This window comes from Ctenocephalides felis, unplaced genomic scaffold (genome assembly GCF_003426905.1).
Source record: "Ctenocephalides felis isolate EL2017-DRISC unplaced genomic scaffold, ASM342690v1 CF-g0.4_SCAFFOLD_01170, whole genome shotgun sequence".
In the NCBI taxonomy this organism is placed as follows: Eukaryota; Metazoa; Arthropoda; class Insecta; order Siphonaptera; family Pulicidae; genus Ctenocephalides; species Ctenocephalides felis.
The window spans coordinates 842,615-859,687 of NW_020537324.1; the positions used below are offsets into that span (position 1 = coordinate 842,615).

Genomic DNA, 17,073 nt, shown 5'->3' on the forward strand with positions numbered 1-17,073 from the left:
ACTTCTTTAGTACAACTTTCACCTTTATCTGAAATTCATCATCTTGAAAAAGTTTTTTAGATTTTTCTAAAGCACTTTGTGAAATCGAAATCTGTTTACCACTACCAGATTGAAAACCAACAAAAGTACAATTTTGTCCTTATTTACTTCTTTAGTATAATTTTCACATTTATCTAATAAATCATCGTCTTGAAAGAGTTTTCTGGATTTTTCTAAAGCATTTTGTGAAATCTGAATCTTTTTACCACTACCAGACTGAAAAACCTATAAAAGGACAATTGTTGTCCCTATTTGGTCCTTTAGTACAATTTTCATATTCATTATCAGAAATTCATTGTCTTGAAAGAGTTTTCTGGATTTTCTAAAGCATTTTGTGAAATTGGAATCTTTTTACCACTACCAGACTGGAAACCAACATAAGAACTAATTTTGTTCCAATTTGCTTCTTTAGTACAATTTTCATATTTTTTATCAGAAATTTCACTGTCTTCAAAGAGTTTCCTAGAATTGTTAAAGCGTTTTGTGAAATCGGAATCTGTTTACCATCACTAGACTGGAAACAATTTTCACCTTCATCTGATAATTCATCATCAAGAAAAAGTTTTCTGGATTTCTCTAAAGCATTTGTGAAATCTGAATCTTTTTACCACTAGCAGATTGGAAACCTATAAAGGACAATTTTTGGCTCTATCTTCTCCTTTAGTACAATTTTATCTTTGTCTGAAAATTCTTTGTCCTGCAAGTGCATTCTGGATTTTTTTGAAGCATTTTGTGAAATTGGAATAGTTTTACCACTACCAGATTGAAAACCTATGAAGGTACAAATTTTGTCTCTATCTACTTCTTTAGTGCAATTTGCATATTCTTCATCTGAAATTTCATTGTCTTGAAAATGTTTTGGATTTCTCTAAAGCACTTTGTGAAATTGGAATCTGTTTACCACTATACCAGATTGAAAACCAACAAAATGAGAAATTTGTCCTTATTTACTTCTTTAGTATAATTTTCACCTTTATCAATCATTGATAATCATTGTCTGAAAGAGTTTTCTGATTTCTCTAAAGCATTTTGTGATATCTGAATCTTTTGACCACTATCAGACTGGAAACCAACAATTTTTGTCCCATTTGCTTCTTTGGTAAAATTTTCATATTCTTTATCAGAAATTTCACTGTCCTCAAAGAGTTTTCTAGATTTTGCTAAAGCATTTTGTGAAATGGGAATCTGTTTACCGCTACCAGACTGGAAACCAACAAAAGAACTAATTTTGTCCCTATTTGCTTCTTTAGTACAGTTTTCATATTCTTTATCAGCAACTTCATTGTCTTCAAAGAGTTTTCTACATTTTGTTAAAGCATTTTGTGAAATCGGAATCTGTTTACCACTACCTGTGTGAAAACCAACAAAAGGACAAATTTTGTCTCTATCTTTGGTAGAGTTTTCATCTTTAGCTGAAATTTCATCGTCCTCAAAAAGTTTTCTGGATTTTTCTAGAGCATTTTGAGAAATGGGAATTGTTTTACCACTACCAGATCGAAAACCTATGAAAGGACAATTTTGGTTTTTAGTATAATTTTCATCCTTATCTAAAAATTCATTGTCTTTAGATTTTTCTAAAATATGTTGCAATTTTGCCATCATATTTACTACTGATTGGATTCTAAATTCATTTGAATTAGCTGGTATTTCATTATTCTCTGGGATGTATTTTTTCTTCCCTTCATTGGATGAATTTTTTGAAAAATCTTCAGGATCTGATATATTTTTATCATTTGCTGATTGAAGGTATCCAGAACTTTGTTCATTGCTTAGGCATACTTGTTCACTACTAATAGGAATTATGTTGTCTGAGGAATCATTATCCTCAAATAATTTTTTGGATTTTGTTAAAGCTTTCTTTGAGATTTTTATGTGTTTGCCACTAGCTGATTGAAAACCAACAAATCCAGAGTTATTAATTCCAAGGCAATATCACTTCCATCAGCCAGGGATTCCTTAAATTCAAACAGTTTATTAGAATTTACAGAAATATTATCTGCATCAGATTCTGTAATATTTCCATGTTCACTAGATTTATGATTTTCCAAACTGGCTGAATTTGTTATCTGATCACTTTCTTTTGAAATCTTTTGTTTCAAGCAAGTGTTATTAAAAATCTTGAGACTCAATAATTTGCAGTATCATTTTCAATTTTATCTAAACCTGTAAATTTATCTATGCATTCATCAGGTTCGAGCTGGTTTATTTGTTCATTTTTACTGGGATTTATTAATAAGGTGCTTTTGTTTTTGATGCCTGAATTTTCACTAAAACAGTTTCTAGTTTTCGTGTATGGTAATAAAGTAAATATATGTTTTTTAAGTGCAAAATCACTTAATTTTTCCTGTAATTCAAAACCATTAAAGTCGGCCAAGTCTGCTTCATTTTCTAAAATACCTAAATTTATTCAGCACAGTTCTTTTTTGAAATATTGTTTTTTTCATTGTTAGTTTGTTCTTGAAAAATACATGATTTTGGCGATGTATGCACAAATTCTGTATTACCTGTCCATTGGCTGAAATCTATAGCTTTTGTTTCAAAATCTTGCAATAGATCGTTTGCTGTTATAAGCTCACTATCCGTTAAAGAACTACTTAAGGTTAATTCTTTACTTTGAGATGTTTGTTCAATATTTTCAAGAGCAGAAAATGTTTGAAGTCCTTGAGATAGTAATTGTTTGGCTTTCATTCTTGATTGTCTTTCAGTCTTATTTAAACTCTCTAAGCATTTTGCATATGATAAAATGTTTTTCTTAATACTGATCTTATCTCGACTATTATTCTTTTTAGATTTCTCTGAATAAAGCATATATTTCTTTTGTTTATTATCATGTGTTTGTTCCAATTTCTGTGAATGTAATAATGAAACATAAACATAAATTCATTTGCAATATTTTTCTTATAAATTAAAAATTGCATATATAACCAAAAATCATAATATACAACAAATTAAGTTTTCAATTAACAGCAAGTGATTTTAAGAATTCAAATAAAAAGAAGTTGTTCTAGAATAATGCTATGGTGTTTCAAAAACTAGAAGTGAAATGATTTCTTTAATAAAAAAGACTTACATCACAAGATATCTCATTTGAAATATTTGTTGCATTTTTCTCATGAGTGCTTATTTCGGACTGAATTTTGTTGCAAGCTGAATCTTCAAGCACTTTTTGTTTCTTATTAAGTAAGGATGGTGATTCATTTATCATCTTTTTAACTTTCACACGATTGAAAACTGGACTCGAAGGTACGTTATAATAATCATTTTTGGTAGGTGTTATATTGTTATTCATTTCTTATGTTAAATAAAATCTATTTGCTATCAATTTAAATTAAATAATTAATAATAAGCTTTGTTGAAATATACCAAATATAGTTTAACTCGTATAACTTATAAAACTAAATTAAAAATGCGAAAAAAAATAAACTGAAGTTTTAAACTGCTGTTAAATAATTTCTTTTCTGTCAAAGACGCACGCAGCTGTCAAAATTTTTGACAGATGTCAAAACAATTTTGAAGTTTAAGTTTAATGAAGACAAAAAACGAGGAGTTTGAGAAAAAATAATTAAACTAATTAAATAGAAAATGTATAGTTGAACTAATTATTTATTATGAAGTCTGTGAAAATTACTCAAAATCTATTGGAAAAATTACTCAATCATTATACACAAATGATATGGATTTAATCCTGATTTAATTTTCAGTACAAAATCCAATCTCAATTTAGGCCAATTGTTTTTATTAAATAATATTTTTAATTATTTTTATAATTATCAAGAGTTCTTTCAATTATAAAAAGTGGATTAATGAAATAAATCTGATATAAGTAATTAGTGTTTATTTTGAGCGCTATTGCTATTTTGTGTTGGTATTTTCTTAGTTCCGTCATATTTATAAATTTGTTCATATTTTGCAAATCATATTAAAATTTCAGTTACGCAATAACACGAAAAAAATTATGGAAACTATTGTAATTATATTTTGAATAATAGAAGATAAGCACAGTAAATATGTTAAAGTTGCGCAATCTATACCTAGCTTCAAACAATTTCATACAAAAAAGAAATTTCTGGGCATGGCTCAACATAGTATTTAATTATGTAGATGAATCACGTATTAAAGAAGTTGGTCCAGACATTGCTTGTGCTGAATGGTTGTTACGGAATGGAGCATATGTCAAATGGGTAGGGTCGAAAACAGAACTGCAGGATTACAATCAAGTTCCGAAATGCCCAAAAGGAAAATATATTCAAGAAATTAATGCCACGGAATCTAGCATAATGAGTTATGGATTTGATCATTTCATCGGTTGCAAACATATTGAGGCAATTCGTTTTCATAAAAGTACTCTCATTGATGATAAAGCAATGGCGAAGTTGGAAATCTTAAAAAATACTCTTACTAAATTAGAGATTATAAGTTGTGGCAATGTAACTGATAAAGGACTTTTGGAATTGATTAAACTGAAGAATTTGAAGTATTTGAAAATAGAGAATTTACCATATATCAAGAGTCCAGAAGAAACAATTAATTGCATGAAGCGTGAGCTATGTAATTGCAATATATGTTATTCATAATTTTATTAATTAAATTATTCTGAGATAATTACAATTATGATTGTTATTCATTATTGACGCTATTTGCTTTAAGATAAGAATTATTTATGCTTCAATACATTATAAAAAAATTTAGTAATTAAAAGATTTGTAGGGGTTAAAAATAATTGTAAATATATTAAATATGAACTAAATTTTATGTAATACAAAATTATCTGGATAGTATTATTTTGTTCAGAAATTATGAAACTATACTTCCATACTTTCTCAGCATCTTTCTCAACATCATAACTAATATCTATAATCTAAAACTATAATCTAAATTATATATTAGATTATACTTTTCTTCTATCTATGATTACATTGAAGAAAAATGCAATTTTCTTTGATTCTGATGGAAGAGGAAAACGATGTCGTGTATCAAATCATGAATAGGATGACACGGATGACAGATGACAGAAGTATAGACAAAGATGGCGTATTGCTCACTTCAAATCCAAACGTCAGTATAATCGTTTGGTTTTGTTTTCATTAACAAAAAATTCTATTGGCGCATTTTGCATAATCTGTACTCAAAAAACAATAGAACATAAAATATATAGATAAATGTAATAATAAATGGAGTTATTATTGATCTAAGAGTTTGTATTGCAGAAATATTAATTGTTACTATTGTGCTTTCTCAATTCTACATTTCAGATTTGTCAAGACTGGTTTCAAAATTTAATTTTATTGCATAAGTATATATTGATTTTATTATTATCAGAAAACATGGATGCTATAAAACATTGGATTGATACCCATGAAGCACCTTCGAAATTTGGTCTCCCGAATCGAAAAGGTCGAAAATTAAGTGATAAAGCTTCTCACGACAAAAGTACAATAGTTCTGCGAAATGATTACTTCGATACATCATCTGATTCTGGTGAATTCAAACCCCAGAGCTATAATGTGCCACCATTTAAGTCTGTTTACTCTAAGAGTTCTGATTCTGTAGATACAACTGCTTATATCAAACAAAATCGCATGCGAAATGGATTTAGAAGAGTATTTCATCGTAAAAAAAACTTGAATAAATTATCAAAGTTATCAAGTGAGGATAACACTAAAGAAAAGAAATCAGTCTCTCCTGCAAAGTCACAACAATTATTAAATACTGCTGCTACTAACAAAACAAATTATAAAACTAAAACTGCACAAATTGAAAATAAGAAAAATCATGTTCACAATTCATCTTACACACCTTCAAAGAAACAGTCTAAAAAACCTGTAGATAAAATTGCAACATCAAATAATTTATCAAATAAGCATAGACAAATAGACGAACAAAATGAAACAACTCCAAATACAAGACCTTTTAAACATAAAGTGAGATTGTATAAAAATAAAAATGTGTGGGGCACATGTGAAGCATCTTCCGATGAAATATGCAATTCAAAAGCCAATGAACAAATATCATCATTTTCGGAAGAAATAAATTCCACGTCTTCCTCAGAAGATACAGATTTATTTGTTTCAATTTTAGATAAGCATAGTAAAAGTAAAACTCCATTTAATAGGTCAAAGTTAAAGTACTCTGCGAGTAGCAAAGTCATACAATCATATGATCAAACTGAAAGCTCATCAGATGAGTTTGATTTAATATGTTCATTCAACAGCCCTTTAGTAAACAATGGAATTACGAAATTGAAAACTTCTGAAAAAATAACTAAATACGATAAATCAACCTTTCAAAAACAAAATAAATCAATTATTCCCAAGAGAATAACTAGTGATGATAGTTTAAATATTATTTTCGATCAATCTAAAAATGAGATCAGAAAACGTGATGATTCCAAACCAATTGAAACCAATATAACAAATGCATATGATGTTCCTATAGGACTTATACACGGTGAGGATTTTTCAAAAAATGTTTCTGAAAAAATCCAGGAAGTTGAACTTTCAGAAACGGGTGTACATTCAAAATCAGTCAGTATGAATAATTTTTCTGAGCAAAGCAGCTCATCCTTCATTCCTTCAACTTCAATTGATTGTAGTTCAAGAAAATCTGTACATTCTATAGAATTTTTTTCAAATAAAATTACTGATAGAATCCAAATCAATGATATTCAACAGGCAGAAAGAATGGATAATCTCCCGGAACAAAGTGACTCTATGATACCCTTAATTACAGTATCAAGTGACAAACAATCAAATAATTCTCTTAGTAGCAGTGAAACAGATATTATGGTACATTCTCCCAGCAAAAATAAAAAAATAAACATACAACATTTTCATACTCCTCATAATGATGGTATGGATAAACAACCACCCGGTTCTAATCATATTAATTGCAATTATTTACCATTAGATGAATTTGCTGTAGATATTGTAGAATATTATGGGTCTATCTCATCACAAGGTCATGATGATACCAATATATTAAAGACCATTGAGGATGTTTATGATATACATTTTGATTTACTCACTCCAGACAAACCGAATATAAAAGTAACTTTATTTCCAGATAATACACGAAAAATATCTATTTTAACTTTGGCTGATGTCTTAGAATATCAAAAAAATAATAGTATAAAACGTTAACATCTAATTACTGAAAGTTTTCTCCTAATTAATCATTCTAAAAGTATTTTTTTGATTGTATATAAAAAAATTTAATGTCTAATTTATTTATTATAAACTGTACAAAGCTATAGAAATAAATATATTTATTGTTAACATCTTCTATTTATTTAAAGTTTTCCATATACATCAACAATACAATCAACTGGTGTTTTATGCGCAATATGACAATACTCTGTGCAATACATATAAGGGGACGATAAGTCTTGCCAAGGAGATTGATGCACTGGAGGAGCTTTGCATGCCTCTAAATTGAACTGTAAAAGTTTCACAATAAATTATGTAACGATTTTTGATTGGCAATACATATCATACATATCAAATTTTCAAAGATATATATCCACAGATTTTCAAACAAAGTTTTTGCCGTTTTATTTTTATGAAATATTCAAGGATATCTATCCACCGATTTTTAAACAAAATTTTGGCCGTTTCATTTTTTAAAATTTCCTAAGATATCTATCCACGGATTTTTAAACAAAGTTTTTGCCGTTTTATGTTTATGAAATATTCAAAATCCACAGATTTTTAAACAAAGTTTTAAAATTATCAAGTCGAATTTCCTGGAAACAACATAAGCATCTATTTCGGAAAATTAAAATTAAAGTTCATCAGTTAATTCTTACCGGCGTCACTGTACGACCGCTATAGTTACGTTTAATTTCAGTAGTCATTCCTGAATTTGGAACTCTAAACATAGTAAATGGAACTATACGTTGATAGCACTTGTTTTTGAAAACAGCTTTATCTTGCACGGGCTTGAATGTATCAGCCTTTACATGGGTCTTTACTCGAGGACCGGAACCTCGGGCACCATTGGGGCCACTTAATAAATCGTAAAACGTTATTATATCTTTCTTCGCAATCCCATTTTGGTCGTCTTTTGTATAAGGGACGTAGGACAATTCAGAAGTACTCGCGTAAGGATCCAGATATCTGGAATAGGGATAAATGAATCATTAAAGCATCTTTCTATTAAAAACCCCACGCCTCGGGGCACGTGTTAAAAGTTTACCACTTCAATTTTTTTTCAAACCTGCTATAACCTGGTTGATTACTCCTAAATTGAAAAGATGGATCAGCTTTTTCACTTTGCAGCGTAAAATTTTGTTTAGGTATAGGAGAACTTTTTGGAAAATAATTCAACTTGTATTGTCTTTGATGCTCTGTTATCATATTATTCATCGGTCTAGGAGGATCATCAAAAACACGCTCCTTCAGACGTCTCATATAATGAATATTACTTGCCGCTGGACCGATTTCTTGTCGACTCACCTTGCCGACACCAGATTTTGAGTACTGAAATGAATTCATAATCAAGCTAATATTACAATTTATAATCTCTTATCTGTGATAATTTACTTCATTTTGGCAAGTTGACTTCTTAGTAAAATCAATATCATAATTAGTTTTTCTTCTTAATCCAGTGGACTTGCATCTTGAAGCTGTTAATGGACAATTTCGCAATAGCACTGGGTTATGAGGAGGATTTTGCATATAACGTAAAGCTCGGTTTGTTGAAGTTCGGTAGTCGCTAAAACTTGGATATATTGGCTGCCCATAATCGACATTGCCATAAACGTTTATATTTTTTACACATAATACCGAATTTGCCATTATAAAAAGGATAATAAAACTAATATAAATTATACATACAAATTTACACACAAATTTTTTGTAGATGCTCTTTTATTATTATTGATTAAATCATTTTTGCAAGTCAACTATACTAGTAACATTCAGGTCAAGGAAAAGAATTCAAAAGTCTTGAGTTTGATCAATTATCACTTGGATATATTGGCTGCCCATAATCGACATTGCCATAAACGTTTATATTTTTTACACATAATACCGAATTTGCCATTATAAAAAGGATAATAAAACTAATATAAATTATACATACAAATTTACACACAAATTTTTTGTAGATGCTCTTTTATTATTATTGATTAAATCATTTTTGCAAGTCAACTATACTAGTAACATTCAGGTCAAGGAAAAGAATTCAAAAGTCTTGAGTTTGATCAATTATCACTTGGATATATTGGCTGCCCATAATCGACATTGCCATAAACGTTTATATTTTTTACACATAATACCGAATTTGCCATTATGAAATTGTAAATTGACTGTGATTTAATATAAATTCTGTATTGCAATTATGATTTTGTGGTCAAAAGATCTACCTATTTAATTTTAATATCTCATACACAGTATATTTAATATTACTCAATATATAAAAAGCAAAAATTAGGTCATAAGTTTAATTAACTTCCCGAAAATCGAAAATGAAATTTTTTGCATTTCTCCACGTTCTGAAGGTTTCTGAACATTTTGGCATACCCTAAATAAAATTGATGTGTGTGTGTTTTTTTGTATTTTCGCATTTTTTCGTTCACGTTTTCGGGCGCACGGATCAACCGTTTTGAATGGTTTAAAAAACATTCGATTCCCAATTGATAGGAAGATGTGCTGATTAGTTTTTGGCAAAGGCAGTCCAGCCGTTACGGAGATAAAGAGCAAAGTGTGCAAAAAATAGAAATTGAGTTTTTGAGAGAACGGAGCGTCCGATTTGAATGATCTAAAAAACATTCAATTTGTGATGATTGGGAGAAGTGCGGTGATTATAGTTTTTGGCAAAGGCAGATCCAGCCATTTCGAAGATACAGAGCTAAATGTGTTAAAAATGGCAGTTTTTGAGAGAACTAAGCGCCTGAATTAAATGATTCAAAGAACTTTCTGCTTGTTTTAACAAAATAATTGCTTGAGAAAAAAAATGTTTCATTTTTTTTTGGTTTTTCAAAAAAAAATTTTTTTCAATTTTTTTTTGTTGTATATCGAAAATAATTCAGATTTTAATTTTAATTCTGACTAAAGTTCTAAAACTTGTATACTTTAAATAAATAATATTAACTTTGCAATTCAGTTTCCCACTAAACCAGTTACGTAATATTACGTAATTTTAGTGTAAGAAATATGTAATCTACATTACGTAATCAGATATTACGAAATAATTACAAAAATATTACGTAATTCGCCTGCAAAAAATATTACGTAAGAAAAATGAGGATTTTATTTCATATATATTACATAAAGATCGACAGCTCGTGATTTTTCGGAATATTTCGTTTCATGAGCGAAATTGTCAACCAATGAACGGCCTTAAGCGACATAAGTACCGTTAATCCTGCGAGGCAGCCGCCGGCCGCCGGCCGCTAGCCTAGGCTATGATGCCAAGTTAACAAGTTATCCTGAAACGCATTATGGGAGATGGGACTATTCGCCATGTGTTTTAAATTAAGTGTTGTGTTTTGTAGTGTCAAATTAATATTTTTAATTTGCTGATTAAATGTGAAAGTGATATTAAATATGTGAAAATATATGTTTATAATAAATCTATTTTAAAGGCTCTTAAATTACATGAATCTTTACTCTAAAATGCTCCATTAACCTAAAAATTGATCGTGCGTGTTATTAAATTTTTTTCTAATAATAATTAGATATATAAATAACTTCTATTCTATTCTTCATATTCTAAATATTATTTTATTGTTAATAAAAAATCTGTGACAAATTATTTATAACAGAATCACTTGGCCTTTTGAAAACCATTTGCTTTGTGTAAGTATATAAAAAAACATATATATTAAAAGTTAAATAGAAATTATTACCATGTTTTTTATTTCAGGTGAAAATCGAAAGCTAATAATTTATATCCGAGATGCATTTCTTCATCACAAATGGGCCATGAAATAAATATCGAGAATGCTTTTGTAGAGAAGACATCATATCATAGACTTATACCACATTTAGTTTTAACTGAAGATACAATTCCTAATTACATAATATATACATAATATGAAATATTTAGTGAAAGAACTTATGAAGTCTTTGTAAAGGATACTTCGATGATTTTTATTTCGAGTTCAATTTTAAATTTGCATTTCTCTTATCATTTATCATATTGTATATTTTTCCATTTGCCATGAAAATGTTGATAAATATGTCATATGTAATTACATTATTTTATAAAAATTGTGAATTATTATTTATTACTTTGTGGATTTGCTAATGTTAAAATTGTGTACATATGCCGAAAAAATAAACATACCATATAAATGTGCTTTTTCTTTTATTTTTCAGATAATATATATATATATATATATATATATATATGTGTGTGTGTGTGTATGTACATACATATAAATTATATATGTATGTACATACTAACGCATTCCTAAGTTCATGAATGTATGTGTTCACATATACGCATATGTGTGTGTGTGTTCATATATACGAATATGCCTGTATGTATTTATGTATGTGTGTAAAAAAGGGCCCCTCCACGTCATTTTTTTTTCAAAAATTACGTAATTATTATGAAATATTTTCGTAATCCATATTACGTTATCCACATTACTTAAAATAGGCGAAATTATGACACATATCTTACATTAATCTTACGTAAAATGACATAAGTATGTAACTTTTATGCGTAAAATTACATAAATATTACGGATTTTGGCTTAGTGGGTTTATATAATTCTTATAAATATTAGACAATGTTACAGTATTTATTTATAATCTATTTGAAAACATTTAACATTCCTTGAATATTTTGTTGGGGTACGGGAAGTTCCAGCAATTTGCCTTAAGGCACGATGCCATACACCATTAGTTTGAAATATTATTCAATTGAATTTCGCGCCTTTATTTGAAAAAAATGTTCGTCATGGCACAACTGAAAAAATATTGAACCCGAATATAAGCAACAAGTTAAATTCATCACTGCAGTTTCTTTCATATTATATCGAAATGTCGGTGGATAATTTTTCTAGTTTTAATATTAATCGTTGGCATGTATGCAAAGATATAGATCCAAAATTTTTTCTATTGGTATGTAAAAAATTAAACAAAAACATTTTGAATAAAGTGATAAATGTGTGTGAGAACCGTTTTTAATATATACATGCATTGTTTGATAGTGTTTGTGGCCACCAACAACCACCATTTTGCTGCATGAATGACAGTCAACGTCATATTCGTATTAGAATTGTCTAACAAGAAATAAACATTTGTAATCTTATTTAGGTTTAACAAATTTTTAAACATGATGGTAAATAAGTTATTGATTTGTGTTATGCAAGATTTGTTTATACTGCAATTTAAATTATTAGTTCTTTGTCAGAAAGGGGCGTAAATGTTTTATCGCGGAAAGATAACTTTGTTTCTATATTTTGCCATTTTTAAATTGTAAGTACTATAAATTTCAACTATCTTTACTAAATTCTTTATTTTAGGACGGAGTGGATGATACTTCAAGTCCAGTGATTGAAAAAAATCCGGGAAATCAAAATAATGCGGATGCCGCACCTTCGGCAGAAAATTGCTTACTAGTACTGATAATAATATAAATTTATCAAATTTATGCTACTGAAAAGTGTTTTACGAATATGTTTTCCAGGTTGATATATCAGATGCCTTGTCTGAGAAAGATAGAGTTAAATTCACAGTTCATACAAAAACTTCGCTAAGTGGATACAATAAGCCTGAATTTTTTGTAGTTAGGCAACATGAAGAATTTATTTGGTTACATGATAGGTTTGAAGAAAATGAAGAATATGCAGGTTATATTGTAAGTTCACATTCATGTTTACTATAGTACAAAACAGTATAGTACAATATATTTTTATTTTTTAACATTTAGTTCAAAACAATATCTAACTATTCTTCAAATAGTTTTATAACTTATTTTTTATTTGTCAGATTCCACCAGCCCCACCGAGGCCAGACTTTGATGCCTCTAGAGAAAAATTGCAACGTTTAGGTGAAGGAGAGGGCAATATGACTAAAGAAGAATTTGCTAAAATGAAACAAGAACTAGAGGCGTATGATCAACTTTGTATACTGAATTATAAACATTAATTTTCTTATATTTTCATTTTCTTTCAGAGAATATCTTGCTACTTTCAAAAAGACTGTTGCTATGCATGAGGTTTTCCTCACCCGCTTAGCAGGGCATCCAGTATTTCGTAATGATTCACATTTGAAAGTATTTTTAGAGTATGATCAAGACCTTTGTGCACGTCCAAAAAGGAAAATGGAATATCTTGGAGGATTGGTAATTATTATATTAGTTCTTTAATAATGGAGATTTGTATTTTATGATTTCGAATCATAAACATGTCTGGTTTTAATTATGTATTTTAATTCTAAATTTTTGTTTCTAGGTTCGATGTCTAGGTAAAACAACTGATGAACTTTACCTTGGTGCTACAGTGAGGGACGTTAATGACTTTTTTGAAACTGAGTATAATTTCTTGGGTGAATATCATTCTAATTTAAAGGAAGCAGCACAAAGAACTTCTAAGATGACTAACAAACATAAAGGTTGGTTGTGTGTTTAAAATTGATTGATTTAATGAATTTTACATATGCAATATACTTTCCAGAAATGGCCGATTGTTACATTAAAATCTCATGTGCTTTGAAAGAATTTTCTATTACTGAACATGGAACAGGTAGTTCTATGGAGAAGTTCCTAGCAAAAACTGCAGATATTTTTGAGAAAGCTAGGGTATGTGTTGTGTATTATAAAAGTAATAACATAAAAGTAATGTTCAATTCATATTTTCACAGAAAATAGAATGTCGAGTGGCTAGTGATCAAGATCTGAAACTAGGCGATACTTTACGCTATTATCAAAGAGAGAGCAATGCAGCTAAGGCATTGTTAATTAGAAGATTAAGGTAATTAAGATTGTCTAGTTTTGAATTTATAGTCTAAAATTATAACATTATTTTAAAACCAATTTTTGCAGATGTTTGGCAGAATATGAGACTGCAAATAGAAATTTAGAAAAGGCTAGATCAAAAAATAAAGATGTTCATGCGGTAAGTAAGATTGTAACCAATATAAAATAGAAAAAAATTATATACATATTTTTTCAATAACATGCAGCCTATAGAAGTACAGGAGGTAATAATTATGTAAAGATTTTTTTTTATAATCATTGTAACATTTTTATGTATTCTGTACGTTTATAACTTCGATTATCTAAAGACTGTTAGTTAAATTAAATCTTTTTTAGGCGGAGACTGCTCAAACAAAAGCTTGTGAAATGTTTGAATCAATGTCAGCTCGTGGAAAAGATGAGCTTATTGGTTTTCGTGCTAGAAGAGTAGCTGCCTTCAAAAAAAGGTAATTTTTTATAGTAAATAATTTTTATACAACTTTAACAAATTATTGATTTTCAGCCTTGTGGAATTGGCAGAATTGGAAATTAAACAAGCTAGATCTCAACATGATTTACTGCGTAAATCTTTATTAAGTCTTAAGGAATGTGAATAATATATGATTCGGCCTGAGGAATAGAGAAATGGACATAATGATAATAAAATATAAGTTAATCACCAAATCAATTATTTTATAATATATTCCATTTAATTATTTTGTATTATGTTATTATATGTATATTATAATTGAAAATGTGTCATGATAATCTGTACTGGATCACATTTATTCTTGTTGAAAATTGATATTAGCCAATTATATTTAAGCATATGATTATTCTTAAACTCTGAAATCGAAGTTTATTATGTTGCAAGATTATTTTAAGACTTCAGTGAATCATTCCAGATTAATATCACAGACACCATATATGCTAGTGTTTAAGTTACTATTTTTCCAACTGCTAAGTGCCTATTTGGAAATAATTTTATATAAAATTAAAACAATTTAATTCAACTTTCGATGATTTCTGTAAACTTCCTTTTTATACACATATCATGTAATTTCATGTAAAAATAAACCCTATTTTTATTATTGTTATACTTTGTTAACAAGCTAATGTAAAGATTGTCTTGTAAATTGTGATACTGTATATTGCATTTGCATGATTGTGGTGTAATTACATTTTATATATAATTGTTTGCATATTGAATATGTGGTAAAAAAGAATATATATTTAGAAGAGTATACTTGAATATGTATTATATGTATGTGTATCATGAACTTTAATAAAAATGTTTTATTTTACTTAATGTATTTTATCTCCCATTTCTTTTTGCAGTGGTCATAAGTGTTCAATGTGAAAGTTAGTAATAGATTGCTTTTGAAAATCGAATCTGCGATTGAAAATATGATCTCACATTTAATAGCCGAATAGAGTTTATTAAAATTCATTAAAAATATTTACTAAATATAAATTTTGGATTTTATCCAGAATGCATTAAATTAAATGTTAATATTTTCTTACTTTTAAAATAAATATATAAGTATTTATTATAGTTCATTACAAAATAATTTGTTAAAGTGATTAAAATATAATTAATAATATAGTAACTTAAAAAAATACTTAGTACAATGAATGTTAATATGGAAAGCAAAAATGATTTATAATTCGCGCCATTACGTCGATAAGTTGGCAACCTGTATTTTGTTTCCGGCATCCACTTAGTACAGTTCATAGAAAATTATTTCTTTTCCTCTTCGTGCTGCAAATGTATACGTTTGTCAGAAACTAAAATACACAGTTATGGCCACTGCAATTTCCAAAAAACGTAAGGTAAGAATTTCGTGCATATAAGTAAAGTTTGTGACTTAAGGAACAACGTTATTCAACAAAACATAAGTGTAAAACGTGTTATAACCTATACGACCGAAAAACATGTTCAAAGATATCAAAACGTTCTAAGTGATTGATTAGTTATTTCTGTTTTAGTTCGTAGCTGACGGAGTTTTCAAAGCTGAGCTCAATGAGTTTTTGACAAGAGAATTGGCAGAGATGGGTACTCCGGAGTCGAGGTTCGAGTTACCCCAACCCGAACTGAAATCATTATCATGGCAACAAGAACACAAAATGTCTTGGGAGAGAAGGGCCGACGTATTCGTGAACTTACTGCAGTAGTTCAAAAGCGTTTCAATTTCATTGATAACTCCGTCGAATTATATGCTGAAAAAGTATGTCAATGATAATGTTATTTTGAGTTAATTGCTAGTGCATGATTGTGACTAATGAAAGCTGTTTCTTATTATTAATATGCTTTATTATTGTAGGTTGCTACCAGAGGTTTGTGCGCAATTGCTCAAGCTGAATCTTTAAGATACAAACTTATCGGAGGTTTGGCTGTAAGACGTGCCTGCTATGGTGTATTGCGTTTCATTATGGAATCTGGAGCTAAAGGCTGTGAAGTAGTTGTTTCCGGAAAACTCAGAGGACAACGTGCCAAGTCAATGAAATTCATTGATGGACTCATGATCCACTCAGGAGATCCATGCAATGACTATGTTGACACAGCCACCCGTCACGTATTGTTGAGGCAAGGAGTGTTAGGAATTAAAGTTAAAATTATGTTCCATTCGACCCTGCAGGCAAACAAGGTCCCAAGAAACCACTTCCTGATAATGTTTCAGTTGTCGATCCTAAAGAAGAACCACTTCCCACAGTACCGAGCAGTGAGAGCAAAGTTCCCAAGCCTGAAGTACCATCTGTCTTACCAGCAATGGGTATGGCTTAAATTATTTGTATAATACAAAGCCTTTATGTAATAAATAAAATATTTACATAAGGTATTTCCTTGTTTCATTACATACACATTACAGGAAAATAGACAAGAGAATACTTAAAAATTGAATATTTCATGTTGTAAAATCTTTGTTAAACAAATATAAACAATACAGAATATATACGTTTTTAGTGAATGCCATACTATTAAATTAACATGTTATTACTACGAACTTCCCGAAGTAAATTACTAATTTTTTTATCTTGGTCATTTCGTTTTGAATCAGTAAACAAATTTAAAGTATCTGTATGTATCCCGTATTCAAGCCGAAAGTTTAACCCTTTATCGAT

At 29.0% G+C, this 17,073-nt stretch overlaps 5 protein-coding genes and 2 pseudogenes across 7 annotated transcripts in view; 6 read left to right on the plus strand and 1 right to left on the minus strand.

The window, feature by feature from the left end:
- Window positions 1–420, plus strand: part of LOC113365831 (breast cancer type 2 susceptibility protein homolog) — a 7,790-nt gene extending 7,370 nt beyond the window's left edge. Inside the window, exon 10 of the mRNA XM_026607376.1 lies at window positions 347–420. Coding sequence (XP_026463161.1) covers window positions 347–420 — 74 coding nt within the window. The remainder of the gene's footprint in view (window positions 1–346) is intronic.
- Window positions 421–1,029: 609 nt separating this feature from the next.
- On the minus strand, window positions 1,030–3,411 carry LOC113365838. Its single transcript, XM_026607383.1, has 3 exons — window positions 3,110–3,411; window positions 2,454–2,886; window positions 1,030–1,541 (listed from the first exon to the last, which is right to left on the minus strand). The coding sequence occupies exons 1-3, from the start codon at window positions 3,326–3,328 to the stop codon at window positions 1,030–1,032; spliced, it is 1,164 nt and encodes a 387-aa protein (XP_026463168.1). The 5' UTR covers window positions 3,329–3,411.
- A 611-nt stretch (window positions 3,412–4,022) lies between these two features.
- Window positions 4,023–5,027, plus strand: LOC113365839 (annotated as a pseudogene).
- Window positions 5,028–5,105: 78 nt separating this feature from the next.
- LOC113365841 lies at window positions 5,106–7,178 on the plus strand. The gene is made up of 2 exons (XM_026607386.1): window positions 5,106–5,200; window positions 5,292–7,178. The coding sequence occupies exon 2, from the start codon at window positions 5,364–5,366 to the stop codon at window positions 7,176–7,178; it is 1,815 nt and encodes a 604-aa protein (XP_026463171.1). The 5' UTR covers window positions 5,106–5,200; window positions 5,292–5,363.
- Window positions 7,179–11,998: 4,820 nt separating this feature from the next.
- On the plus strand, window positions 11,999–14,655 carry LOC113368429 (sorting nexin-6-like). Of its 3 annotated transcripts, XM_026609976.1 has the most exons (12): window positions 11,999–12,113; window positions 12,518–12,613; window positions 12,682–12,852; window positions 12,984–13,105; window positions 13,170–13,338; window positions 13,448–13,607; window positions 13,670–13,794; window positions 13,857–13,966; window positions 14,038–14,110; window positions 14,178–14,195; window positions 14,308–14,417; window positions 14,474–14,602. In XM_026609976.1, exons 1-12 carry the CDS (start codon window positions 12,033–12,035, stop codon window positions 14,565–14,567), a joined length of 1,329 nt encoding a protein of 442 aa, XP_026465761.1. In that variant the 5' UTR covers window positions 11,999–12,032; the 3' UTR covers window positions 14,568–14,602. The 3 variants fall into 3 exon arrangements, with proteins under 3 accessions (XP_026465761.1, XP_026465760.1, XP_026465762.1); XM_026609975.1 differs by lacking the exon at window positions 14,178–14,195 and having other exon boundaries at window positions 14,474–14,655; XM_026609977.1 differs by lacking the exons at window positions 11,999–12,113; window positions 14,178–14,195 and adding an exon at window positions 12,126–12,333.
- Window positions 14,656–15,738: 1,083 nt separating this feature from the next.
- LOC113368430 lies at window positions 15,739–16,751 on the plus strand (annotated as a pseudogene).
- Window positions 16,752–16,939: 188 nt separating this feature from the next.
- The window catches only part of LOC113365847 (breast cancer type 2 susceptibility protein homolog), an 8,345-nt gene continuing 8,211 nt past the window's right edge, over window positions 16,940–17,073 (plus strand). The window contains exon 1 of the mRNA XM_026607392.1: window positions 16,940–16,964. Coding sequence (XP_026463177.1) covers window positions 16,940–16,964 — 25 coding nt within the window. The remainder of the gene's footprint in view (window positions 16,965–17,073) is intronic.

Bases quoted from the DNA above. Each gene is read 5' to 3' on its own strand.
- LOC113368429 (XM_026609976.1), top strand. From the start codon at position 12,033: ATGTCGGTGGATAATTTTTCTAGTTTTAATATTAATCGTTGGCATGTA. The intron at 12,614-12,681 runs GTACTGATAATA...TATGTTTTCCAG, and splicing joins CGGCAGAAAATTGCTTACTA to GTTGATATATCAGATGCCTT. The intron at 12,853-12,983 runs GTAAGTTCACAT...TTTATTTGTCAG, and splicing joins AAGAATATGCAGGTTATATT to ATTCCACCAGCCCCACCGAG.
- LOC113365838 (XM_026607383.1), bottom strand. From the start codon at position 3,328: ATGAATAACAATATAACACCTACCAAAAATGATTATTATAACGTACCT. The intron at 2,887-3,109 runs GTAAGTCTTTTT...TTACATTCACAG, and splicing joins CAAATGAGATATCTTGTGAT to AAATTGGAACAAACACATGA. The intron at 1,542-2,453 runs GTGCTGAATAAA...GTCCTTTCATAG, and splicing joins CAATATTTCAAAAAAGAACT to GTTTTCGATCTGGTAGTGGT.
- LOC113365841 (XM_026607386.1), top strand. From the start codon at position 5,364: ATGGATGCTATAAAACATTGGATTGATACCCATGAAGCACCTTCGAAA.